Here is a 26,919-nt window from a genome sequence, read left to right as displayed (position 1 = left end):
AGGCTGGGGGCACACCTCTCCATCTGGTCAGTTTGTGGGGCGGGTACTCTGCCAGCAGATGGGAGGATACAGGGAAACAGCACGCAAGTCTAAGGGGGGGGGTGCCCAAGGGGGTTATTTTCATCATATATTTATTACATAAATATATAGTAAAATAGACGAGCAACAATTACCATAAAAATATCTTTCTTTAAAATCCTGACCCAAAAACACAACGGGGTGAAAAATCGCACATAACAGACATACTGATTGTCAATGTGGGGCAGGAGTAGGAGCCCCCCCCAATTCACCCCTACTGGCCCCACCCCTCCCTGGGAAAGGGACCTACCTCCTTCCCTGTTTCTGGCCACAACCCCCCTCCCCCCACCCCAGCACCAGCTTCTCATACATTCAGTAGCGCCTCCAGGGAAGTGTCCCCCTCCCCCAACCCAGGAGTTCCCAGGGCAGGAATTACTGTCCCCCTTATGGACTGTGTCTGTCACACGCCCTGCCCTCTCCCAGCCCTGTAGACCCGCCACCAGGGGAAGGGGTAGGGGGGCTCCTCCACCCCCACCCTCCCCAGTTCCGAGCAGAGAGGAGGCTGGATGAGGTATGTGTGTTATGAGTGATGGGACGGGGATACTGAGATGGAGGCAGGTGGTGGGGGCGGGGTAGTGGTCATGGCTCTGGCACCCCCTTGTCCTGTCCTGGCCCCCTCATCCGATTCTCAGTAGCCACTCCTCCCACCAATACTGCACCTGCGGCCCCACCCTGCCTGCCCTAGTGCCCCGGGCCAATACTGGGGGAGGCATGCTCAGCACCCACATCAAGGCCATCCCCCTCATTAGCACCAATGGCCCCCAGGAGAGGGCCCTGTCGCCCACTTCCAAAGCAGGGACTGGGACAGCTGCCTCTCTAGAGCAGGTTCGTGGCACTCCTGAGTCCCCCCAGCTCCTCCCCCACCACGTGTACTCGCTCACACATTCACGCAGAGAAACGCACACATACACCCCACGTCACTGAGAGTGACGGGGAGGGGGTCGAGGGAGGAGTGGGGGTCACAGCTCATATGATTGGGGAGGGCTGGGGGGATTCCCAAATGCCTGTAAGAGGCCAAGCCTCTTCAAGGCCTTTTCTCCACCATGACCATGGCTGAGAATGGGGCTGGAGGGGTAGAGTTGGGGCCGGAGGGATGGGGAGACAGCAGACAGGTCAGGAATTCCACTGGGCCCCCAGGGGTAGGAGGAGGGTACAAGAGGGGCTGGCCCAGAGGACAGGAGGAATACAGGAATCAGTGCCCCAGGGAGAAAGAGGGAGAACAAAGACAGCCTGCGCAGCCCACCAGCCCAAGTGGGGCAGGGCAGGCACACGCACAGGTGACAGCGGATGCTCTTCCAGGCCCTCCCACCTGTCAGAACACCTGAACAGTGGGGGAAAGACATGCCCTGATGGGCAGCATAGCATTGCCTTCGTGTGTGTGTGTGTGTGTGTGTGTGTGTGTGTGTGTGTGTGTGTATAGGGGGGTAGGGGGCTGTGGCAGGCTGAGGGTTAGGGTGGGGTGGCAGGTTCCCCACTGCTTAAGACATGTTTGCCCCAATAGTGCAAAGCGCAGGAAGCCCTGGCACCCCTCCCCTGCCCCTGCCCCGTTCCCCATGGCTTCCGGGGGCATCTGTGTCCACCCATTCATCCCTGCCGACATGCAGCCCTGAGCCCAGGGCCCTCTGGTCTGCTCTGTCCCTCCCCACCCTCCCCTCGCCCCACCCATGGGAGAGCTACCTCCGCAGACCCTCTCCCCTGCAGAATGGATGGTAGCCAAAGGGAGGAGGAGGAAGGCAGCTCACCCAAGTGCAGACCAACAGAGCACTCCACACCAGAAGGGTGGGAGGAGGCTCAAGCCAAAGTCCCTGAATTAGAGAAAAGAAGAGGGGAAAAGGGTCCCAAGGGAAGAGGGGCGGCTGGCCTAAGAGCTTCAAAGAGAAAAGGAGGAGCACCAACCACCCCTTCCCCTGGGGCTTCAACTAAGTGCCATTGATCAAAGCACCCCATTCCTTGGGGCCTGCCCACCCAGAGGCTGGGTTAGTGAGTGGGAGTGTGGAAGGAGGAGGGCAGAGGTCAGAGAGAGCCCAGAAGACATATGGGAAACAGAGTCCTAAGGGGGTGGAGGCTCTGGGAGAAGCTCACGCACAGCCCCCTTGCCCCTAGTGCAGCAGCATCTGGATTGTAGCTAATACTGCAGGATGTGAGGAGGGCGGGAGCTGGAGCCACAGTTTTTCCTGTGTGGGTGCCAAGGTGCAGGAGTGGGGGGGTAGACAGGGAGAGGCCCCTGGGGCTGGGCACTTGAAAGGGGAGCTGTGCGGGCAGCAGGGCAGGCTGGTGAGGGGCCAGCTGGCATCCAGCGTGAGAGGTAGATGGAACTCAGCGGGCACGAGTGGCAGAGAGCAGAGGGAGTACGAAGGTGGGGGTGCCAAAGGGGCACAGAGGGACGGGCAGAGCAAGGGGGGGGTGGCCAGGACCCTGTTGTGTTAACTCACAGCTCTGATCGGCAGCCCTACCTTGGGGACCTGGTGTGGGGAGCAGTTCTCTCTGATTTAGGGGGAAGAGGGGCAGCTCTCAAAGTGCATGGGGGTGGTAGGGGGGGTCCTCCCCTCTGGCCAGCTTCAGTTAATAATTTAATATCATCTCTATCAATCGCTCGCGCTCTCTTTTTTTTCTTTTTCTATCTAGTTTTTCTTCATTTATCTTCTCCCCTTGCCTGGTTTCCAAAGTGCAGTTAGAATGACTATAATTTTTAACCTCCAGGGAGGAGCCAAGCCAAGCCCTTCTTTGCACCCAGGCATCTGGGGAAGCAGAGAGGCCCTTAGCCTGGAGGGGGAACCTAGGCCAAGGAACTGGGGGGGTGGGCTCTCTCTCTCTCCGTGTATGTGTGTAGGGGGTGAGTTGGGGGCATCTTCCCCCACCCCATATTCCTCTCCCCTACAGTCAAGATGGCTTGTCCCCTCTTAGTTCTCCCTCCCTTCCCCTATCTTCTTAGAGGACGGGGTCCTGGGAAGTGCAGGACAAGGTCCCCGAGCCTCCCACTGTCCTTTTCATAGCAAGTTCATTTGTTTGCCCTGTTCCAGGGCTGGAGGTTCTGAGAAGGGAGGGGCTAGTGCAGGGGTGTGTGTGGGAGCTGAATCTATCCGAGGATGAGAGGAAGGAGAGAAGAGGTGTGGGGGTCTCCCTCAGCCCCCAGCTCTGCCCCTTCTCTCCAGGCTCCTCCCCACCAGCTCCGCACACCCTCTGGCCGCCTGAGGCTTTAGACTTCCTGATCCTCAAAGACCTCGAGGAAGAGTGGGGGGAAGAGTTCGGTGGGGCACTCGACTTTCATGTGGAGGAAGCGGCTGGCGTGGCAGGCCCCGATCATGCGGAGGTCAGTCACCTTCATCAGCAGCTTGGGCCAGAAGTGCGGAATGTTGTGTTTGCGGTGGTTGACGTAGTGCTCGAACGCCAGCAGGTACGCCTCCTGACTCTTCTCAATCTTGTCCACACACAGCAGGCCTGAGCGGTCTGCAGGGAAAAAAGAGGCCTGGGGGTGAGCAGGTGAAGGGAGACAGAGGGGAGAGAGGAGGGGCTGTGAGGGGAGGAAAATCCACTGTGGGGGGGGGGCATGTGGAGGGGGTGAGGGAGGGGAACTATGTGGACGGGGATACGGAGGGATAAGCAAAGAGGACAGAGGGACAGAGAGGTGGGCCTGGGCAAAGAGAGGAAGCTTGGTGATAGGACAGGACTGTGGGCGGAGAGGTTTGGTGGGCAGAGAGGTGGATTAGGAATAGGGGTAGAGAGGGGATGGGGGCAGAGACAAAGAATGGAGTAAAGATGGGACAAAGAGCAGAGGAGGGATCGGGAAGCAAGAGATGGGCCTGGGGAACAGAACAGAGGGGGGACGGGTGACAGAGCATGACACAGGGGACAGAGGATGGGCCTGGGTGACGGAGATGGCTTGGATGACAGAGGTAAGCTTGTGGGACACAGTGGTGGGTTTGGAGGGGCACAGAAGCTGACGAGCAGAGACTAAGATTAAGGACGGAGGATACCGATAACCCTCCTGGCCACCCAGCAGGTACCTGTTGACATTAGCAGCACAGCCTGCAGTAGAGCCACTTCTGTGTCATCCAGGTTAAAGGCAGAGAGTGACTTGCCCAATTCAAAGATGGCGTCGGAGACTACGCCCAGGCCGCCATTCTTGAGCTGCTCCCGCTTGACAGCCATCTCCCCACTCAGCGTCAGGGTGTCGCTCTCGGGGTCATAGCGGACAGCCGCCCGCAGGGACATGATCTCCATGCAGCACCCCTTCAGGAGGATGATCTGGTCTTCACAAGGCAGCTGCAGAGCGGCAGGGCCACAGGGACACTCAGCACGCCCCACTCCAAAAGTATCCCCTGTGGGTGTCCCTTGGGAGCTGGGAGGCCACCATTGGCCTCAGCCAGTAACATGTACTCTAAATAGCTAAACTTGCACTGGGCCACAGACAGGCCCTATTTCACAAAACCTCACAATTATCCCTTCATTATCTCCATCTCCACTGCAGATGAGGAAACCAAGATGCAGGAGAGTTAGGCAACATGGCCACGGTCACACAGCTAGTATGACAGCCTGTCCCCAGTCAGTGCTCTTTAAGATGAGAACTCTCAGGCTGCCTTAGAGTTGGGATGGCTACGTAGACTTCAGGGGACTGGGCGCTTGCTGGTTCCTTAGGGTAAGGTAGCGGGCGTTGGGCAGGGGAGAGAGACAAAGAGAGAGACAGAGAGAGAGAGAGGAGGGAGACAGCACATGCGCTGCGCTGTTTGTTAACCCAAAGGAATTGCTCCTTGCCCAGAGAAACTCAGATGAGCATGTGCTGAGACTTGGTGACCTGGGAAGCTGCCCCAGGTTTCCCTCCAGTGTGGCACCATGTCTCTCCTCCCATTTGTCACTCACCTCGGAGAACATGGGCAGTTTTTTGGCAAAGTCCACCACACGGGTGATGGCCGGGGTGATGATCTTGGTAAACTCACTGAAGGCCTCTAGGTCCACCTTGTCTCCGTCCGGCATGGAGACAATGGGTGACTGGCCAATGTCATCAGGCTAGAGGGAAAGATGGGGGTCAGCAGGGGCTACAGACCCCTTCTAACCTCTCACTGAGGCTCCCTGCCCACCAGGGGGAGCTCCAAGGCAGTTTGGGGAAGATGGGCCACCAGTACCTGGGATTGCTATGTCCCAGGCCTATGGCATCCCTTTCACCTTGGGGCAGTGAATAGATCAGAGCCAGAGCTCCACGTCTGCTAATAATAACAATGACCATAAGGGTAGTAGAAGTAATGTCATAAAAATAGAAGCTATATTTATTGAGTATTTAATATGTGGCCAGGCGTTAGGCTATATGTTTTACATGTATTATCTCATTTAATCCTTACCATAACCCTGTAAAATATTATAATTAGCTCCATTTCACAGATGAGGAAACTAAGGCATAGTGCAGCTGACTAATAAGCCCAAGGTCACATGACTAGTAAGTTGTAGAACCAGGATATAAACCCAGGCAGTCTGACTACTGACCGTTACACGTACATCTGCTTGGTATTTGAGCCTGTATTCTTAACAAATAGCGCACTGTTCCACCCCTAGGAACCAGACAAGTTTTCTGCCTTCCCCCACCATATGCAAGCAACCATCCACACTCAAGCTGACCGTTCACTTGGCACTCAGTTTTGCCAGGGCCTAACACAATGCCTGGCACCCAGTAGGTGCCCCAAAATACTGTTACATGACTGTGTCGCACCCTCTCCTCCCAGTCACTGTGGGCAGGAAAAAGAGGAGAGGTCGCCCCTGTTCACTAGAAATTCGACGAGGAAGGCAAGGCCTTGTGCTCACGGAGCTCCCAATTGGATGGAATAGGCAGGACCCAGACAGCAAGCAGTAACACATATACAGGTGTGTCACCAAGACCACCAAGTTGTGGAGAGGATCAGCTTTGGTTTGGATTAAATTAAGAGGGCTCCCTGGTGGAGGCAAGACCCTGAGCTTGCTCTCCTCTCCGAGGCACCTGGCTGCCACTCACCCCCAAACCCTCTCTCCTTACCAGGAATTTCCGCCTCTGCTTCCAATGGCTGCCCTGGGCATTTGTGCTGCGATGGGCCTCCGTGGCAACATGGATCAGATCCCACTCTTCAGGAGTGGGCTCTGGTCGCTGCTGCAGTGATCGGATCATTTCTTCCTTCCGTCGCCGCTCCCGGTTCTGCTCAATCAGCTTGCGCTTGGCCACCCGCTTTGAGTCATCTAGAACCACTGTCAACAACAGGGAGACACACGCCCTTTGCATGACATTCTCTACAACCCTCTCAGAAACTACTCTTCCCACTGTAAAGGTTGGGGAAACTGAGGGCCAGAGAGGTTAAGCGACTTCCAAATCACTGGGACATCAAGTCCACTTTGGGGTGGTTCAGAGGCATGGCAGGTTGTGGCCAAAGGGCTATGGTGATAGTAATTATTAGAAGACCCTGCCACCCGATCCTAGCCAGTGAAAGAAGCCCTCTCCCACCCAGAAGTGGGGTGTCTTCTCTGATAGTCAGGAACACTGTGCTAGGGTGGGGTGCTCAGGATTTCCTTCTACCCAACAAGTCCCTCTAAGGCCTGGAGTGGTAAAAGGCACTGGGGCTCGTGCGCAGGGCTCAGAGAGGAATCCTCTGTTTCCTTTTCCTCAGGGATAAGGGCGGCAGGGACCAAGATTCTGAACATTCATTCCTCCATCAGCCTGACCTGGATTGTCACTGTGCCCCGTGGGCCCTGAGGGTTCCCTGGAAGGGAGCTGCCATTATCTGAACTTACCCCCCCACCACAGTCACCTGGCCCGACTCCCCCCACGATCCCCTTACAGTCCATGGCCATGCCCACGGCAATGCACTTCTTAAAGCGGCACAGCTGGCACTGGTTGCGGGTAATCTTGTCGATGACACAGCAGCTGTCATATTTGCAGGAGTAGGTGGGATGGAGGTTCTTCTGGATTGTGCGGCGAAAAAAGCCCTGGGGTTGGGGGGAGATGAAGCCTGTTGTGGTCATGAGCTCCCCTTCCTGAACCAACCATGCAGGTCACTGAGGGGTGGGGGATTAGTGAGGGAACCTGGCCGACTCCTGACACAGCAAGCCCAGGATCACTGGACTTTGCCAGGACTTGGGACCTTAGAAACACACGTCCTCAGCTCCTCAGGCTGCTAAGGGGTGGGGGGACTTGGTAGGGATGGTGTTGGAGGTGAGGATGACTGCAGTGGGGATATCTGGGCCTGGGATGGTATGAGGTGCTGTGAAGCCTGAAGGAATAGTAGCGTTGGAAGTCCAATTCATCCCTGATTTTCCATCTTGCTAAATGACTAAAAACAACACTGACCCCCAAACCTTCTCATAGATGCTGCCTGTTGCCCATGTGCTGGAGTTCATGAAATTGGGGTGGGGTGTCAAAAAGTCTAAATATGGCAGTGGGTATGAATTCTAGCAGCTTTAAAAGAAAATTTTCAATTCTATATATCATGTTGAACAGACACTACGTGCCAGGCACTTGGAAGCCTTTCTTTGATGCATCATCACATTTAACACTCATGTTAACCCTATGAGGTAGAAGATACCGTCTCCATTCCGCTGACTAGAAAACTGAAGCTTGGACAGACGTGATTTGCCCTAAGTCACCTCGGTTGCTTAAATTGCCCAAATGGCTAAATGGACAGCAGAGTCAGAACTGGTCCTGAGGTACGGGACACCAAGATCTGAGCTCTCAGACTCTAGGGTGTATTAAAATCACCAAAACGCTTACCAAAAAGACAGATGCCTGGGCCTCACACTAGACCTATACAATCAGACTCGTTAGGGGTCAGGCATCTCTGTCCTTTTGAGATGCTCCTCTGGGACTCAGATGTCTCTGAGGGTGAGGCTCCTTGGTCTATGTTACATTGTTTGTATTACATCCAGGGAAACTGCTATAGGACTCTAAATCCCTGGTGGTCTTGGTTTGGTTGACACCCAGACAGAGCAAAACCTGAAGCCTTAACATATCTTTAAATATTTCTGTTTCTTGGAAGGTTTTACATTTTCAGGAGGTCATGATCCTGGAAAAAACCATGCAGGTTGATAACGTCCAAAGTTGAAGTCCAATAGCCCCCCAAGTATATGACCTTGTCCCTTCTGCCCAGGGAGACTCTGCCCATGATCCTCTTCTCCTCTGGGCCCCACTGTGCCCCACCAGCATCGGTTCTCAACCCTTTCAGATTCAGGAGAAGCAACTGGGGAGCTTGTTCCAAGGCAGATTCCTGGGCTCCCCCACAAAGGTTCTGCTTGAGGCCTGGGAATTATGCATTGAACTAGTACTGCAGGTAGCCCATGAACCACATTTGAAAAACACCGATGTTGGTTTCCACTGATGTCTGTCTCTCTCTGGTAGGCCAGCTTGTGGGCAGGGCACATGCAACACCCTTCACGTGCTGAATGGATGGATGATAGCTGGCGTTTACTGAGTACTTCTTATGTGCCTGCCATTGTTTTAATTACTCTGTGTGAATGATCTCCTTTAATTCTCCCAACAACTCTATGTAGCATATTATCCCCATTTTTATAGATGAAGAAACTGCGGCTCAGAGAGATTAGGCTTCTTACCTATGAGGAGCAGGGTAGGGATTATGAATGAACAAATGAATTAATGAATAAGAAAAATGATGCTGATGTAACAGGTGGGCTTTCGGTTACATGTCTATAGAGCCATCTGTTGTGCCAGGTACTGAGGGTCTTACAGGGGGTGAGACGGGAATGCCGGCGGTGGGGGAGGGGCAGGAGCTGGCTGGTCCATACCTTGCAGCCCTCACAAGTGATGCAGCGGTAGTGATAACCGGTTGCCTTGTCCCCACACACGACACACTGCTCGTCTTTGTCCAGGTAACTAGGGATATACCCTGGGAGGGAGGAAGGGAGGCAGGCATGGCTTGGGCCCCCAGAAGAGAGGCTCCTACATTTTCTCCATCCCCCAACTTTTCCTTCCTGACCCATGCGCTAGCCCAGCCTCCCTGAAGGGTAGAATCCTAGAGACCCCTTAGAGGTTATCTTGTCCATCCCCTTCCCTACGAATATGGAGAATCCCAGAGTTCTTCTGCCTGCCCATTCAGGCTTTCCTCTTGCTGCATCTGAGGATGCAGGAGAAGGAGAAGCAAATATCAGTAGCTCATCTCAGGGGAACACAGCCCCGCAGCCGTTTAGCACAGGCCCTGACTCCAGGGTGAGGGTGGGGGTCTCAGGCAAGAGTGTCATCAGAGAAGGGAAGAGGCTCTTCCTGACCTAATCCATCTTCAAGGCCTTGAGGCATGCCCACATCACCCATCTCAGCTCCAGACGAACCCATCCCAAGCCCTCTCAGAGGCTCTCCCCACAGGACACAGGAGCTGCTGGTACATGCCCAGGCTCCAGAAGAGCCCTGGCCTGGTTTCGTGGGCTTGAGGGCAGGGAAGAAGGGCACATGCAGCCAGGCTCACCTGACATGCTGGTTTTCAGGGAACATTGGCCGTTCTTTCTTTTTCGCTTTCCATCTGGTGACCTGGCACTGGATGGGGGCAAAGTGGGCAGAATCACAGAGCAGTCTTTGGGCAGCCCCCTTCTCATCCAATAGGCTTATATAAGCCCCCAGGCCCAACTCCCTGTGTCTTGTGTCCTCATTCTACCTCCCACCCCCAGGTCAGCTGACAAAACTGAGAAGGGTCCAGCTATCTAGTAGCTTCAAGAAGAGAGATAAGGGGCTTGGCTGCAACACAAGCATGTTCTAGGGCCCTAACACACACCACACACACACACACACACACACACACGAATTATAGAACCTTAAATACCCATAATCCACAAGATATCCACATATTTAAGCCTTCAGTTCATGACTCATGACTCATGCAGAAAGAATCTTCGGGACATGCTTAAAGCTATATAACCTTTAAAACACACACATATATATGCAACACAAGACCACTGCATATGAATAACTACGCAGTCTTCAATATGAACCCAAGCATGGTAAATAAGCACCAGGATCTACATATCTATGTAACTTTTAGGTTATTCTCAAATGTGTTATATGATCTCTAGAATATACCCATGTGTTACACAACGCTCTGGACAGGCACCTAATAATACCACGCCCCTCCCCTCAGTAAACATGTTCCTTGATTTCCAAGTCATACACACATGCTAAATAACCACAGTGACTGAAATCATGTGAACAGGACCTTGTATAGTGCCTAGCAACTAAAATCTAGAACCAAGAATATGAAAACAGGAAGGGACTTCCAGCATCACCCTGTCCATGGCATCCATTTAACAGAGCAGCAAACCGAGGCCCCACTTGTGCCTGGTGACACTGCACTGGAATCAAAACAAGGACCCTGAGCCCCTCCATGCAAGGTATTAGCAACCTTCAGCCACTGTACATATATGTTGTCAAGCTCTCCACATACGTGTTACATAACCTCAGCACACACAGGTTACATAAGCTTTCTACATGCATGCACAGATTGTATAACTTCCCACACCCTGCATGTTGCACGGCCCCTCCCACTGGAGCCTGATGCAGCTCCCAACACACTGACACAGTGACCTTGGCCAGGGTCACAGTCAAAGACAGCTCTGTGTTCCACACCCCCTGGGGACTACCCCTGTCTGATTTCTACAACCGTTGGAAGGTCAGATCTCCCTCCCACCTCCAGGAGGGGAGGGTGTGGGGGAACTCCGGGCCACCTAGCCCCAGTTGTGCTGGCGGTCTTCACCAATTACAAGATTTACAGCTTCTAGGTGCAATCCCAGGGACAGCCACAAGGAGGCGCAGGGACATGGGGGAGGGGAGGGGCTGCAGCTCTGGGGGACCAGGAACCAGGATTCCCGCCTTTCTCCGGTTAGGAGCAGACTCTCCCAGACCCACGGAAATCTGGGCAGGGAGGTACAGAGGCTACCAGTGAGGGTGACGCAGTGACACGTCAGATATTCTTTTTCAGAGCCCCCCGTGGGGTGAGGTTTGAGGGGAAAACCCCCAGTGCCCTACCCAACTGCCAGCCCCATCCACTTCCTCCACCCCTCCAGGGACCCTGTCTCGGGCCCCAGGGCTTTGCCTGGCCAGGCCTTTGGCCCTCTGGCTCAAGATCTGGTCTCCTAGGCAAGAGCCACTCTGCTCCCCAGAGCACCCCCTCCTCTACCCACCCTATTCCTGGCCATATGCACAGGCTGTCCCCAGCTCCAGGGGCACCACACCAGAGCTCTGTGCCACTTGGAGTTGACGGGAGAGGCAGAGACCCTCTGGGCTCCTCAAGGGCAATGCACATCACAGGTAGTCCATCGCCAGCAATGTGTGCAGGGCTGAGGCCTCCTCCACGTGTGTGAGTAAAACCTTCACAGCTGGCATTCACTTCCACTTCCTGGGAGGAGCTCCATGGCAGTGCCTGCCCTTGCTTATGAACAAGGAAGAGCTTGTGGGGCTCCCAAAAGTTTCCAAATATAAAAGCGGGCTGTGACCGACAGTTACTGGTGCATGTGCCATTAACTGTCATGTCACATGCACCATGGCCTGTGGACCTCACACTAGTGATCAGACGTGAAGAGGCTGGCAGGGAGAGGAAGCAAATGGCAAGGCTGTTGGATGCCAAATGCTCAGGTGAGGGTGGCTGAGGGGACATAGGGGGCATTTGAGACTGCCCACTACTGTCAAGGGAGGGGCCACATGCCTGCTGCATGTAACTTCTCTGCTCTATATCACCTCCTCACTCCAAAACGGGCATCTCTCCGTCCAGGTACCTAATCCCCTGCCACATGTGAATATGACCTCATCTCCTGGGCAAAGGTAGGTAGCAGGCTTGCTGGCCTTGCGCCCATTCCCCTAAAGGCCCAAGCTCAGCTCTCTTTTGCCCAGCCAGGTGATCATGCCTGCTGCCTAGGAGTTGGCACGACCTAGTTACTGGATCTATTACCTGTTCTCCTCTGGGTCTGACCCACACTCCACCTTGCTTGGCTTCTGTTCCATTCACTTCAATTCCATCCAGGATGCCCTCCAGCACGCCAAGAGACTAGGGTGGGCACACTGGCCCCCCCTGCACGCCCACAGGCCACCCACCCCCCGCCACCCAGGCCTAGGGCACAGCACCCATGGTGCCCGCCTCAGCACTTGGCCTTTCACACCATGCCCTATGCCCCAAGGGGGACAGGCGGTGAGAGGGGCCAGGGAGTGGCAGGTGGTAGGACTGGGGGGAAAGCTGGGTCTGTGAGGGGAGGGGTCCTGGGCTTGGGGAGTAGCTTCAGAGTCTTGTCCTGTCCAGAAGTCCCTGTAGAGAGAGGAGAAAGGCAGGGATAAGGCGGCGCCATGGTGGGGGTAGATAGACAGGAGTCCTTTGGGGGCAACATTTTGGGCTCCTGGGGTTCACAAGATGGTAGTGGGCATGGAGGGCAGGCACAGGGAGAGGACCAGGATGACCCCTCAGATGAGCAGGTATAGCAGGCAGGATTGGAGAGCCATGGAAAGGGATGGAGGGAAGGAATGAGCTCATGCACGTACCATGTGTTAATCCTGACATTCAGGTAAGTGCCTGGCCCGTAACAAGCGTCGATTACATGTGAGCTATTGTTACCACCGATCTAGCCAAGTGTTTGTACAACTCATCATGATATAGGGCAAGAGGGGACTAGAAACAAGCTGTTTTCAGCCCAGGCATGGGGGGTACCCATGAAGGAAGGGTGTGGGGTGTGGGCCTGAGGGGCAGGGATCATGAATACCCATCTGAGTACCTTACTAGAGAGACACACTGAAAATCATGGGGAGCCAACCTCCCCTGTTGCTGGCCAAGTTACGATTCTCCAACCCTGGTCTCCCAAGGACTCCAGAGCTGTCCGTAGAAGGTCCCAAATCACACTTCCCAGTCTGAGGACCAGATATCCCAGTTGGTTTAGCTAAGCTACCACCCACCAGGATGGCAAGGGGAAGGGGGAAAGGAACCTAACACACGCTGACTAAATAGATATGTGCCCTCTGAAGTGGGCAGCAGAACTTTACAGATGAGAAACTGAGTGTCAGAAAGCTTGGTCATTCACTCAAGTTCACACAGCCAGTAAGCAGGTGGCTCAGGGATTAAAACCTTCAAGCTTGGCTTGACTGCTAGCCTTGTTCTGCTACCTGGGGTTCAAGGCAGTGCCAACCTGGGCCCACCTTTCCCTCCACACTGTACGTCTGACCACAGGCTCCAGAGCTGAGGCTTACTGTCTGCACACATAGGCAGGTGTGGGCATGTGCGAGGGGGACAAAGGGTGCAGTTCCGTACTCACAACTTTCATCACGTGGCTGCTGCACCAGAGACCTCACCCCTGGGCCCCCCACCCCACCTCCAGGAACTGATAAGGAGCCAGGGTGGGAGGGGAACGGTGAGATAAGTCAGGCCATTGGGCAGGGCAGGGCAGGGCAGTGGGACAGGGCCTCTGTACTCAGGCAAGCCCCCAGTGTGGGGAACGTGGCACGAGGACAGAAGGGTGGCCTATTCTGTTTCTGGTACCCCCACAGACCAGGACTGGGCAATGGGGGCTGGACAGGAGACTGGGGGGGGTGGCGGGTTGCGAGCAGGGAGCCTTAGCCCAGAGAGCCGTCAAGAAAGTAGGTCAAGTTTTTCTTGGCTTGTGGAGAAATTCCTGTTATAAATTTATAATGGCGTAGCCAGCTCTAAGGGGTGGAGGTGGGGGGAGGAGGAGGAGTGGGTGGGGATGCCCTGGGATTGGGCACTGGGGCCTGCTGCCCTAAGCCAGAGCAGTGAGGGGTAGGGGGCCAGGGCAGTCGTGGGTATTGGGCTGGACAATAGAGGGCTATTTTCTGTCACCCGTTTCCACTTCTATCTGTGCCCGATGTGGCTTCCTTGGGTCTGTCTGTAGGCATATGAATGTCTCTCTCTCTCTCTCTCTCTGGGTGTCTCCATTTCCCCCCCACCCCCAACCAGGCTGTGCCTCGGTGCTTGGCACACCCTGGCTGCGGTGCTGCCCCTGCCTGTCTCCTACCCACCTGGCATGCTGCCACCACTTGTTTACAGAGGCTGGAAAAATCCACTCGCCAGCCGGAGGCCCAAGCGCCCCCAGGGAAGGGAGGAGGCAGGCACAGGAGTGGGCATGCTGAGAGAGGGGCAGCCCTGGGGAGAAGGCCCTGGGGGCAAGCGAAGAGGGCCAGGGTACGTGAGAATGGGTATTAGCAGTTGTGGGCTAGGCCGGCCAGGGAACACCGGCAGCAGCCACATGCCGTGGGCAGCGCCTGCCCCGGGCCATAGCTCTGGAGGGCCCCCTTTTCTCTCACCCCTGCTACTGCCAGTTGCTACAGGGCACACCTGGGGCAGTGCCAACCTAAGCCACCATGTTTATTTTCCCTTCCCCCTCTCCAGCCCAGCCTTAACTCCAAATGTGTCTGGGCACTGCCAAGGGCTTGCACGTGCCCGCGGCAGGGAGGGGAAAGCTCTCTGTCTGCTCCACCTCTGAGCCGAGCTGACTGGTGCCCTGGTGCCTGTCAGTGCAGCCCAAGCTACACTGAGCCCCTGGCAGTGGGCAGAGGCACAAGGTGCTGCCCTCATTGCTTATGGCACCCTCACCTGGCACTGAGCAAGAAGCTGTTACCCCTAGAGACTCCTTGTCATCTCTCTAGGGACATACCTGGAGCTCTGAGATGACACAGAGCAAGCAGAGGGCCCAGGATGTGGGGAGGCACATACCATGTGAGCCAGTGTTAGCTGTGGGCAGAGAAAGGTTGGCAGGGAACGGGGCTGGGGCGAGGGTGCCCACCCTGAAGGGTGCTCCCCTCCTCCTCGAGTCCAGCTCCATTCCCCCAGTTCCTTCCTGGCACATCCCCTGCAGAGGCAAGGCTCTGCCCCAAGGAAGCAGAGCGTGTGGAGCTATAGGGTTCTAAGACTAGCCTGGACAGCCGGACCGAAAGACCCACCTGTCGGCTGGCCTGGCCACCCACTCTCTCTTTGTCAGATAAGAGCTACCAGTAGGGTAGCAGTGTGGGCAAGGTGCCCATGGAGGGGGAAGCATTTCATTAAGCTTAAGTGCTTCTACAATGGGGGGACAGAGACAAGCGCCCAATGCGGCATCCATGGGCACCATGCCAGGTTCCCACTGCCAGACTGTCCCACTCCACAGTCCTGCAAACCCAGGGGACTTTCCCAAAGGACTTCTGGGGCTGCCAGAAGGGACTCTCTGCCCCCAAAATCTAGCCCCCAATTCTATACACACTACTCTCCTGAGTGTCTGCTCTTGGCTTTGACCCCACCTGTCTGGGGCCCTTAAACTTTGTCCTTAATGCTCTAAAGAAAGCCCAGCCCTCCTCCTTGCTCACCACAGAAGGAAAGACACATTCATATAGAGGGGGTCCAGAAAAGGGGAAAAAGAAGAGGACAGGGGTAAAAGGGATGATGGGGAAGGAAGGGAAGAAAGATGAGGAGGGGCAAGAACAAAGAGCTGGGCAGGGATGGGGGTACAGCCGGGGATGCCTAGGAAATAGAGGGAAAGGAAGAAAGGCAGCAATGAGATGGGGTGGGGGATGGGGAGAGAGGGGTGAGGTAGAGAGGAGGACAGATCAGGGGAGGAGAGACAAATGAAGGAGAGGGAGACAAAGAGAGAAAGGTAACAAAGAAAGATGGGTGGGGGGGTGCTTTATGCCCTGCCTAAGTCCCACCCCATGGAGGCTGGGGGAGGGGGGAGTAGAAATGGTTTCCACGGTGACAGCTGGTTCTTGGTGGCCTGGCATGTGGGCTATTAATAGTGCTGTGGGTAGGTTCACACCTCCCTCTCCCCTTCCCCTTTGCCTGCTGCTAGGGTGGGGGGAGATACCCCCCCAAACTCCCACTGATCTGGCGTTGATGCACTGACTCCACACCATGGGAGCCAAAAAGGGTGATGCTAAAAGGCCCAGGTGGCCACTGTAGCCCAAACATATACAAGGGCATGCACAGGCAAACACAGGCATCTGTGTGCAGACACTGCCGCCTGTGCCAGCGTGGGCTCCCATGGGCAGCCACAAGCACCAACAGCCCCGGGGAGTCTGGTGGCGGTGGAGGCTGCAGAAGCAACCCAGGCCCCCACACCGAGGGGTAGATGCCTCTCGGGGTTGGGACCTCTTTCTCCTTTCCCAGATCCCCCCTGTTCTATTCCTGGGTATGGACTGACCAGGCCTGCCCCACCCAACTCAGTGTTATCCTACTGCCAGGAAAGAGAGGAGTGAAGGCGGAAAGGAAGGTACTACTTGGCAGGTGTGAGATGGCAGAGGAGTACACAGACACAGGCACCAGCTTGGCAAAGATGGCAAGGAGGAAGGAGGGAGGGAAGGAGGCAGGGAGGGAAGGAAGGAGGGCAAGGAGGCAGCACTCCTTGGTGGGCTCTCACTGGGCACACATGAGATGGGATTCTGGAGCTTAAGGGCAGTGATCCTTAAGTCTGAACTAGCCACTGTGAGACCCTGGAGGCTACAGAATGGGAGATGGGGGTGGGGGATGTGACATAAGGGGGAGATTGGATCAACAAAGAATCCTCTCCCCCAAAAGAATAGAACAGGAAATTCCCCCTGTAGGTCAGAAACAGAAGGACATAAACAGCAGCCTTGACTTGGGCCAGATGCCCAGTGTTAACATCAAAGACTGTGCTCCCCCCAACATAACCTCACCCACCTGCTGCTCTGCTCTCCCTGCTCTCACCCCAGGCCAGCTCCAGTCAGGCATCAAGGTGGGTGCCCAGGTCTAGAGGTCACCTCCATCCCCTATGCCGGGCCCCTTCCCTGCCAACCCACAGAACTTCATGTCCCCTGCCCCAATGCCCTTCAAGAATGGAGGTGGGAGATCCAAGCAGCCAAGAAGGCAGAGCTAGGAGCACCCCCAAGCTGGGCATGGCACATTCTCCCCACCCTCCCCCCAGCAGTCAGGGGTAATTGGAGCTGGGCGCTGGGGCAGCTGGAGGCTAGAGGCATGAATGTCACGGGGCCCAAGGCCCTCACTGCAGATGGTATCATGGGCACAGGGCTTGGGGTCCTCCCTTTCCCACTCCCCTCTTCCAAGGAGGAAGAAGGAGGCCACAGAGAGGAGTTGTTCCCAAGCCCTGGGGAGTATTGCCCAGGAGGGAAAGGAAAGGCAGGGATGTTCTCCTAGGCACCCAGGGAGGTGGAAGCTAGCCCCCACCCACCCAAGCAGAACTGGGAGAGAGAGAGAAAGAGAGAGAGAGGGAGAGAGAGGGAGAGAGAGGGAGAGGGAGGGAGAGGGAGGGAGAGGGAGGGAGAGGGAGGGAGAGGGAGGGAGAGGGAGAGAGAGGGAGAGAAACAGAGAAGGGGGTAGGGGAAGGGGGGAGAGGGAGAGGAAAAGGAGGGAAGGAATGGGGAAAGAGAGATTAAAAAGTGTGTGTGTGTGTGTGTGTGTTTGTGTGTCCGCACGCTCGCGCGCACGCGCACGCGCGCAAGTGAATGCAGCTGAGTCTCCGGCACACACACGGACACGTGCAGACACACACATTCACCGCGCATGCGCAGAGCGGCAGGCTTCGGGTACCGTTCCACAGAGATTCAGAGCCCTCCCCAGCTCACACATGTACAAAACACGCACACAGGGATGCGCGCACAACACTCCCACTCACTGATGTGTAAAAAACGCAGATAGCCACCAAAGCCTCGGTCCCCGTTCCCCTTCCTCCGCCCACGCGCCTGGGTAAAAGAGAAAATGAAAACAGGCAGCTAGGCTCTGCCAGCCAAGAGCTCATCTCTTCCTCACAAGAGGAAAAGAGGATGAAGAGGAGGTGCCCTGGGGCTTGGTCTCGTCACGCTGCTCTTTGCCACTGCTGGGGTGTGTGGCTGTACCTTTGGCCCTAATCTGCAATCCCAGCCCCTGGTCCCTAGACTGAATGCTCATCCCCAAGGTAGGGGGGCAATGATAGCATTTCCTGAGCACCAATAAGTTCCATCTTGCTGCCCTTGTCTACCCAGAGAACTTCTGACTTCTCCCTCCTGAGCACCTCACACAACAGGTATACAAAAGGGAGGTCCCCTTTGGCACCCCTGCCAGGGAGGAGGGCGGGCGACACCATATGCCTGACAATTATATGCTCCCCCCCCCCCACACACACACACACCAGCCCCAGACACCTCCATGAAAGACTGAGAAGTATCTCTGGTTCCAGGTGGCATGTATATATCCCCATCCTAGAGTGTGCCAGACCCTGGGAGGGCAGGAGAATCCACAGGCGTTGCTTATCATGCTAGGATGCAACACAGATGGAACACAGGTGTCATCCCATGGTATGCTATGTACCATTCCTGAGTGAGGTAGGCATCACTGTCTCTGGATGATGAAAACTCAGGTTCAAAGTCAGCAACTGGTGGATGGCAAACACCCAGCCTCCAACTCCCGGCCAGTGCTCTCTACCATGGTCAGGTTTGCCTCCCTGCCCAAGATGCACAAAAGTCCCCCAAGCACCTTTGCTGCCACGAGAACTAGAGTTGAGATTGGCTCCCAGTGGCCCACTACAGGGCATCCCCCCATTGTCCTTGCTGCACCTTGAAGAAGAGTTGCTGAATTAAAAAAAAGGGATTTGGGGGAGAGAGGAGTCATCACCAGACTCACAGAAGGAAAGAGGCAACCCAGAGACCCTGGATCTCAAGGCACCACACACCACCACATCGGTCCTTACTCCGTGCCTCCACCGTTCACACTAATGCCCCCTCCATGCATGGGTGGAGAATCTAGTATCTGTCAGCCAGGGCTGGGTCTTGGTTGATTGGTTGATGGTAGGTAGCTGGAAATGGTGGGTCCCCAGGAGAGACGAAGGGTGCTGTACTCTACACTCAAGAAGGGTTATGCTTTCCTTGTTATTTTGCTCCCCCACTCCCAGTGCTCAGACTTGTCCCAACAGAGATGCAACGATGCCCAAACATTCATGCCTGTGCCCCTAACTGGGAGGGGAGGTGTGTCCCAGGCTGAGATGCCAAGGCTCTTTTTAAGAAGCTAAAAGGCGAGGGTCAGAGGGCCTCCAGGTTACAAAAACTTGTCAGGGAGAAAATGGTGATGTGAAGTGTGAGTAGAGATTAGGGACCCACTATGCCTACCCACCTGCCATCTCATTTCTGTTCCTGTGATGTCTAGGAGATCCAATTCTCCACCAACCTTCTCCAAGAAATGCAGGGGACCCTAGCCCACAAGCTTCCTCACTGTAAGCATAAGTGCTTATTATGCACCATGCACTACAGGACATTACCTATTAGAGGAATGATACTTTGGTCTTTCATCCAGCTATGTGTTCCCTGTGACTAAACTTCAGTTTCCCCTTCTGTAGCAGCCCATGGATTCTCTATGGTAGAATCACTATCAATGCCTCCTGACCCAAACAGGCCATAGCCAGAGGAGAGCATGGCCAGAAATGCTTGGTGTCCCCTGCTCAGATTCCCTCTCTGGAAGATTTGCTCATTCTGCCGCCCTGGGCTGAAGCCTGCACTCGTAGGAGAGGGCCTCACTCAGCTCTGCACATAGTCTGGGCAGCTGTACCCTCAGAAGCAGGCTCTGAGGCTGGGCAAAGAGGACACAGCTGTTGGGCATCTCTGAGGTAGGTCTCAGCTGCCAGGGGTGTGGAGAAAGGCCACTGTGGGTCCTGCCAACTCCCGCCACTGCCCATGGGGGTGATTCTCTTCCAGTGGGTGAGTGTGGAAGGGAGCTCCTCACTGGCTTGGTTAGGAGCTAGTTGGATGTGGCCTGCACATCCAGCTTCCACTGGTCTGGTGTCTCCTGGCAGAGCCTGCCAGCCTGAGAGGTCAGCATGGGCAGTTGGTGACCCCTTTCCCTTCCCCCCTTTCCCAGCCCCCAAAACTTGCTGGCCTGCAGCTGCAGCACTGAGGAAGTGCAGGATGTCCTGAACAGCCAGCTGAGCCCCCCGCCCCCCACCCCAACCTCTCGATGACCCCAGAGACAGGGCAGGCGGGGACTGGGGGGCGGGGTTTGAGTATTAACAACCGGAAAACTATGAAGAACATCACTGCCAGTTCCCAGCTCAGAAAGGAGGTTGTGGCAGAAACAGACAAGAACAGGGGTAGACAGGGGTAGCGACAGGGTGAGAGTTATAGTCTGGCAGAGAAACAAGGAGAGGGAATCAGACACAGCAAGACAGAGCAACAGAGAGACAGCGTTAGAGAGAAATTCCAAGTCAAAAATACACATCACTCACCCAGACACTCACCAGCATACGGCCTCCTAAGGAAAGCTTCCAAGTTTAGACAGGAGGGCAGAGGTGGGAAAAGGAGCCAGACTCAGGGTGAGAGGCAGGAACTCAGCTGGGGGTGAGTGAAAGGCCCCCAGAAAAGGCTCAGACAAATGACTCCAGCAGGGGCAGCTAGATCTGCCCCACCATTTGTTTTTAGGGTGGGGATAAGGACTGCAGCACCCACTCCCTCAGCAGCCAGGATAATCCCAGCTGCTGGAAGTCACTGGACACTGCTTCAGGCCTGTGATTCGGCCCTCTGGAACCCCCCTGCCCCTACTCTTTGCTCTAGTTTCTCTGTCCCTTAAAAAAAAAAAAAAAAAGCTGAGCCTGGAGGAAGAAGACAGAAGGAAACTTAAGGGAAAAAGTCCATGACTATGTGTGCATCTAGGGGTGTGCGTCTGGAGTTGTCTGGACACCACTGTCGACCTGGACCTGTGACTGTGGACCTGCGCCTTGTGAACACCTTCTGCACCTGAGTCCCTGGGACTGTGTGCAAATCAGTGCACCTGTGTCCGGAGTTCCCACAGTCAATCCATTAACAAGTATTTACAGAGCACTTCCTGTGCTAGGCTCTGGGTGGGATCCAGCACTCTTGGAGTGATTCTGCCAGGTCTCAAGCTCACTATCTAGTAGGGTGGGATAACAAGCAACGGAGAACATTATCACAAATGCATGCCTTGCACCATTACGCAGGAAAGTCTTTTCACACAAATTTAATTTCCTTGGGAGCAGGGGTTTTGTTGTATACAGAACCTCAGAGATCCACAGTAGAAGTCCAGGAAAATACTTGTTGCTAAGTTGTGTATACATGTGTTGATGTGTAACTACGTTTGCATTTGACTGAGTAACAGCGACTGTCACGGCAGGCGTTGATGCCTGTGTGACTGGGCTCATGCAAGCACGTGTGTGCCTGTGAGTGACAGGGTCTTTTGTAATGTGCGGCGGTGTGCAATTGCTCTGTGTTCATGTATGCATGCGATAGTGACTTTTTCTGTGTGGGTGACAGCGACTCCTCCTTGCCCCTGTGTGTGACAGCGTCTCCGTGTGACCCTGTGCGTAGGTATGTGCATGGGTCGGTCTCCCGTGGGTGTGTCCCATCCCTCTGAGCTCCCCAGTGCAGCAGCAGCCTGCCACTTCCCTTGTTCCCATGTGGGTGTGTCCAGTAGCTCCTGTCCTTGAGTACGCCTGGGTGTCCCTGGGTGTGCATGTGGCTGTCTATGTGGGCATATCTTGGTGTCTGCATGTCACATTTGCTTCCCTTCTCATCTTGGACAACAGTCCCCTTCATCCCTTCCCCCTCCTGGGGCCAGAGCCATCATTGAGGGGTGGGCTACCATCCCACTGGCTGCCCTCCTTCGACCTCCACCCCTGGAAACAGTGGCTCTCTCCATTGCCCCTATCACTGCCCCCCTCCCCAGGCCTTTCTTTCACACGGGACAAGGGAGGGCCCCAGACAGAGAAGGGGCACCAGAGGAGACACGTTGCAAGGGGAGGGGAAAAGGGGGGGTACACACAACACAGGTCCCTTCCTCCCTCTCTTCCCCAACCACCCTAGCTTGCAACTCTAATCATCTGGGGACCCTCAAATACACTCCCCCCCAACACACACACATACACACACACACACCTCCACCCCACCCCCAGCCGCGTTTTTTGCAATTAGGAGTGTTGCAACCAGAGAGCCATGCTCAACTGGGGAGGCGGGTGGAGGGGGGGGCTTCCCTCTCCCGGGACCCTTGCAAGCCCACTCCCCACGCCACACGTACTGCCCTCCGCAGCTGGAGGCAGCTTTGCAAAGGCCACTCGGCCTCGGCCTGGAAGGCTAGGGGTGGGGGCTGAGGGGCAGGCCTCCCGCGCACCGTAAACAAACCGCGGCGCGGCGCGGCGGGCGGGGGCGCTCGGCGGCCGGCAGCGGGGCCGGGCCCGGGAATGCGCAGCAGACGGGCCGGACAGAGGCCGGGCGGGCCCTCGAGGGGGAGGCCTGGACGCCATCTCCGCCGGCGAACCCTGGGGCCCACCGACCTCCTAGCAACACCTCCCTTCCTCAGGGCGTAAGTTGCAAGCTCCCGGGTTGTGACAGGGTCTCAGGGGCGTCGGGGGCAGGCTAAGGTTGGCGGCGGGTCCCCCCCGGACGCCCCCAGCCCGCCGGGAGCTGGCCAGAGAGCCCTGTGGCTTTGCATAATCAATCGTGAGGTATTTGCATATTAATACCCCCCTCGCTCCCTCCCCCTTACCTCGGCGTGGCGCGCTGGACAGGGCTGGAGAGCGACGCGGGGTCTCAGCGCCCCGTGCCGGGGGCGTCCATGGGGGGCCGGTGGGGCCCGGGCCGCCCGCCTCCTGCGCCCGGGTGTGAGTGCGAGTGAGCGCGGGGGGGCGGGGGGCGAGTGTGGCGGCCCCGCGGCTCCTCCGGCAGAGGCGGCGGCCGCTCTTGGCTCCTCCCTCCCCCGCCCCGCTCCGGCTGGGGCTCTTGCTCGGCGCGCCCGGCCGGCTCGCGGCTGCTCCCTGCAGGCCGCCTTGCCGCCGCCGACCCGCGCCCCCCGCCCCCCGCCGCGCCCCGGGACCCCGGCCAGCCAGCCGCCCGGCCGCCCCTCGGCCGCCTCTACACCCGCCCAGCTCGGACTCGCCCTCCCCACTCCAGGCGTCTCCGGCAGGAGTGATACTGGGTGACATATTTTGAAAAAGATGTCATTTAAAAAATAGTCTTCAGTTGCTGGAAGAATGGAAGGTTTTGGTGTTTGCACCATGGGGATGGAGAAGGGAGTATTGACGAGACGCCTGCACCTTATAAGTAGGGCGAAAGTCTAAATACCAAACCCTTGGAGGTTTCGAGTTTGTTTCTGAGTTCGGGTCTCTTCTCTGCCAGTAACTCACTGTGTGACCTTGAGCAAATCACCCCTGCTGTCGGGGGCAGAGCTTCCTCAACCTTAAAATACCAGGGTTCGGCAGGTGACCCCTGAGGTCCTTTTAACTTCAATCATCTATGTTTTAAATTCTTTTGGAGTTTTACTCGCCATTACTCGCCATTTACTCGCTTCCTTCCCCTCTCATTTCTAACATCATTACCTGATCCACTGCCTCCCCTTTCAAATGTCACCCTATTTCAATATAGGCTCTTTTTATTCACTGTCATCAGCCATTTCCTCAACAATCTGGTCCTCTTGCTCGGCTGGGGAGGGGGCAAGACTTGCTCTACCCCATCAACTCTCAGCTTCACAGAGGTGGTATTTCCTTCCATGTTTACCCCCACCAAAATCCAAATGGTATCAGGGCCAATTTAAGGAAGGCAGCCTGCATAAAAATGGATGCCCTTCCCCTACCATCCAGCTCCCACCCACCCCATTGCACACACACACACCTGCACTCATGGACATAAAACCATCCCAGTGACGCCAGAGCCCCTTTCATCTCGGGATCTCCGAGCGCCAGGCAGAGCTCTAATTACCCCAGCACCCCCTCTGGCCCCGCCGGTTCCCCTGCTGTCATTAGCCCAGTTTTACCAGCGGGGGCCACAGCCTTCCCACGGCTTTCAGGGCTGGGCCCTGTTTCCACAGTCTGCTGTTGGAGTGTGTGTGTGTGTGTGTGTGTGTGTGTGTGTGTGTGTGTGTATGTGAAGGGGGAGCTGTTCTACAAAAATCACTTGCTAAGTGTGGGGCTTCTGACCAACAGCCTATCTGAGTTGGGCTGCCCTGGTTCATCTCAGTCTCAGCCACCTGCATCCTCATCTCTGTTGCAGCCACTTCGCTTACAGGGGGCATTGGGGTCTACCGTGCATGGGGAGGGGATGGAGCATCTCTTGGGACCCGCTGGAATCATGGGGATGAGAAGCATCGCTGGGATGAAAGCCTGGGGCTGCAGAGTGGAGTGCTGGTGATGAGGGGTATGCCATGGGTGAAGGGAGCCTGCAGTGTGGAGTTGTGGCAGCTGCAGTAGGGAATGGAGGCTGCAGTATGCAGAGTCAGCATGCAGTCAGTGAACCTGTGGGTTCGGCCTGGGCTCACAGTGGACATGCAACAGCTGCAGCGTGGGGCAGAAGGCTGCAGCGTGCAGTGTGAGGTGCATTGAGGGTAGCTATCTGCCCTTGATACCACCTCCTGGGTGATCGGGTTTCGCTGAAACCCTGGGGAGCAAAGCTGTGGTGTGCAGCGTTCAGGGTGCACGCTCTACCCTGTGTGGAAATAGTCTCTTGAGATTGGGCAGCCCAAGGAGTCGGGGGAGAGAATCCCAAAGCATGGGATACATTTATGCTCTGCATCAATCAGGCAGAACCAGGAGGCAATGGAGAGGTCTAGCTGTCATCTAATTAGGGCAGGGTGACTGAGTCCCGAGGGAAGATGACAGTACTATGGTTTTGTCTCCCCTCCATTCTGGCTTCCCCTACCACATCTCTCTATGACGAAAGGCCTTAAAGATACTGGGTGAAGGAGACTTTTTGAAATCCTAGACCCAGAGCCATAGAAAATGAAATACCTCCTGATCTACCTTTTTTTTTTTTTTTTACCCCAAAGGCACAGTGGGGCACCTTGAACTCAAAGACAAGTGTTCACCATTCCTATCTTCTCCTTACCTCTCTCCCTGTCCTTGGCTCCCAATAAGGGCTGCTAACAGACCTGGGCAAGGGCAAAGTGAAGGGCACACTGCCTCTAAAGTAGACATTTGGCCAGATGCCAGGTCCCAGCCCAGGTCCGGGCTTATAGCCCCTGTCCCTGTGTTTCATGGCCCTTTCCACCCCTACCTACGCCCCAATTCTTGAAGTTTCTAGCTCTTCTCAGAGTCATTTCATCTCCAGCTCCTCTTCTTTCCTTACCATGAAATCCTCACCTGGGCTGTCTCCTCCCATCCCCCCACCTCTGCTTCAGGGCTGTCTATTGGGAGAACAGGAAGGTGGGGCACAAGTGAGGATGGATAGAGACCCTCCAAGGGGATATGCTTGGCAGCCCCCTCCCTCTTATATTTTCGTTGCCATGGAGGCAGCAGGAACAGCCTGTTCTCTGGGCTCCCATCAGAGCAGCTATGCCCAGGCCCCTCCCTCTCTTCCTTCTTCCTTTTCTCCCTCCCAGACTGTTGCTAGGAAGCACCCCAAGATTTCTCGAGGGCCCCACCCCTAGAAACCAGGGATCTAGATATCTTTCTGAAGAACTTCCCCCAAAAGCCTTGAAGCCAAGACCCCACACAGCATGCTCCTCTCTTGCCAAGAAGCCCCAGGCAGTTTGGGGAAACAAGGGATAGGCCCTCAACCAGCCTGTCTGGGCACTAGCTCTGTGGCCTGGGCCTCAACAATTCCACTCCCTGAACTCATTTTGACCTCCTGGATGGTGGCAGCAAGTGATAAGCTGTCCAGCAGAGACCCCTTGACTCTGCAGACACAGCCCCACTTATTGGGGAGTTCTGGGAAGACAGCAGAGGAAACTAAGGTACCGCCAGCTAAGAGAATTTAAAACCCAGGTGTTTCTTCCCCCTTAGTGATCTCTCAATCAAGAAAAGATGGTGGAAATAAAGGAAAGAAAGAGGGGACAGTTTATGGGAGCTAGGGATCAAGTGGCTGGCAGAGATGAGAGACAGCCTGGGGAATTAGCAAATAGTTGCACTGCTAAAAGTAAAGTAGACACTTTAATGCCCTCTCATCAATCATCTTTATCCTATCAGATACCCTGGTTATGGGTCACAAAAAAGGGAGCCAGGTAAGGGACTCAGGCCAGGCTGAGCCTGGCTTTTGGTAGCTGAGGCAAGAAGTGGGAAAAGTTGACACCTTCTCCATGACGTCTTTCAGGATTTCTCCTGCTTTTATTCATTCATTTGACACTTTTTTTTTTTTTGAGCATTTAATATGTGCCAGGTATTGGATCCCCTAAAGTTCCCAGCTTCTGGTTTCACTCCCACACAGAACCTGCTCATCCAGCCTTTGCCAAGAGGAGAGAGGAGGGAGGAGGTAAGGGACTATCTTCTTTACCGTAGAGTTTGGGTCTTACCATACCGCAGCCCTCCCCATCCAGTTAAAGGACACGTGGGCCAGGCTGGTATGGAGGCCAAGAGTATAGAGTGGCTCTCAGGACCTGGTGGGAGGGGCAATGCGAAGGAATGGCAGGCTGGCCTCCTTCTCTGCCACTGTCCAGGCCTAAGGATCATAGTATCTCTTTTCTCTGCGCTGGGAGTATGGAGAGGGAAGGTGTCCTTCAGGGTGTTAGAAAACTACTCCAAGGATGGTTCAAATTCTGCCTTTTACTGTTCTGGCTGGTCTTTTTCTTGACTTCTTGTGAGGTCAGTGGGAAGACAGAGATAGGAAACTGTAGGGGATGCAGGGCTGTTCCTGAGTTGGGGCCACCATGTAGGTCTCTCCCCCATCCTCCCTCCCTCCCCCAGATAGATAGAAAGCAGGGATTTTGATGTAGGGACTGGTGGGGCGAGGGAACTGCTTTGGAGCCAGCTGTTGTATGAGTGCGTGGGAATGACTCTCTTTCCCCATCCATCTGCTGCCAATTAACTCCCCACAGTGGGGGGACCCAGGCAAGCTTCCAAAAGAAAATATTCCATTAGGGGAGGAGACTGACTCAGTTTCCCTCTGTGCCTTATATGTTTGCCAAGTATTTCAGTGTTTCTGGATCTAGACTCTTACCACTTGTCCTTATACTTCTTTCTAGCCTAGATAAGGAATGTCTCCAACCCCTTGAGTACCAAAAA

The 26,919-nt window shown here is 55.4% G+C and overlaps 2 protein-coding genes across 2 annotated transcripts in view; one reads left to right on the top strand and one right to left on the bottom strand.

The window, feature by feature from the left end:
• Window positions 1–114: 114 nt before the first annotated feature.
• THRA (thyroid hormone receptor alpha) lies at window positions 115–22,680 on the bottom strand. The gene is made up of 9 exons (XM_033090135.1): window positions 22,479–22,680; window positions 11,970–12,320; window positions 9,501–9,568; window positions 8,827–8,927; window positions 6,870–7,017; window positions 6,077–6,282; window positions 4,936–5,082; window positions 4,083–4,341; window positions 115–3,525 (listed from the first exon to the last, which is right to left on the bottom strand). The coding sequence occupies exons 2-9, from the start codon at window positions 12,020–12,022 to the stop codon at window positions 3,275–3,277; spliced, it is 1,233 nt and encodes a 410-aa protein (XP_032946026.1). The 5' UTR covers window positions 12,023–12,320; window positions 22,479–22,680; the 3' UTR covers window positions 115–3,274.
• MED24 (mediator complex subunit 24) overlaps window positions 22,139–26,919 on the top strand; it is a 30,564-nt gene continuing 25,783 nt past the window's right edge. The window contains exon 1 of the mRNA XM_033090130.1: window positions 22,139–22,295. The gene's annotated coding sequence lies outside the window, so the exon portion shown is untranslated. The remainder of the gene's footprint in view (window positions 22,296–26,919) is intronic.

Source organism: Rhinolophus ferrumequinum, chromosome 21 (assembly GCF_004115265.2).
Source record: "Rhinolophus ferrumequinum isolate MPI-CBG mRhiFer1 chromosome 21, mRhiFer1_v1.p, whole genome shotgun sequence".
Lineage (NCBI taxonomy): Eukaryota > Metazoa > Chordata > Mammalia > Chiroptera > Rhinolophidae > Rhinolophus > Rhinolophus ferrumequinum.
The sequence above is the reverse complement of the archived record's forward strand: the minus strand, read 5'-3'. Positions and strand labels throughout refer to the sequence as shown.

Bases quoted from the DNA above. Each gene is read 5' to 3' on its own strand.
- THRA (XM_033090135.1), bottom strand. From the start codon at position 12,022: ATGGAACAGAAGCCAAGCAAGGTGGAGTGTGGGTCAGACCCAGAGGAG. The intron at 7,018-8,826 runs GTATGGACCAGC...CCCCAACCCCAG, and splicing joins TCACTTGTGAGGGCTGCAAG to GGCTTTTTTCGCCGCACAAT. The intron at 5,083-6,076 runs GTAAGGAGAGAG...CTTTCCCTCTAG, and splicing joins AGCAGAGGCGGAAATTCCTG to CCTGATGACATTGGCCAGTC.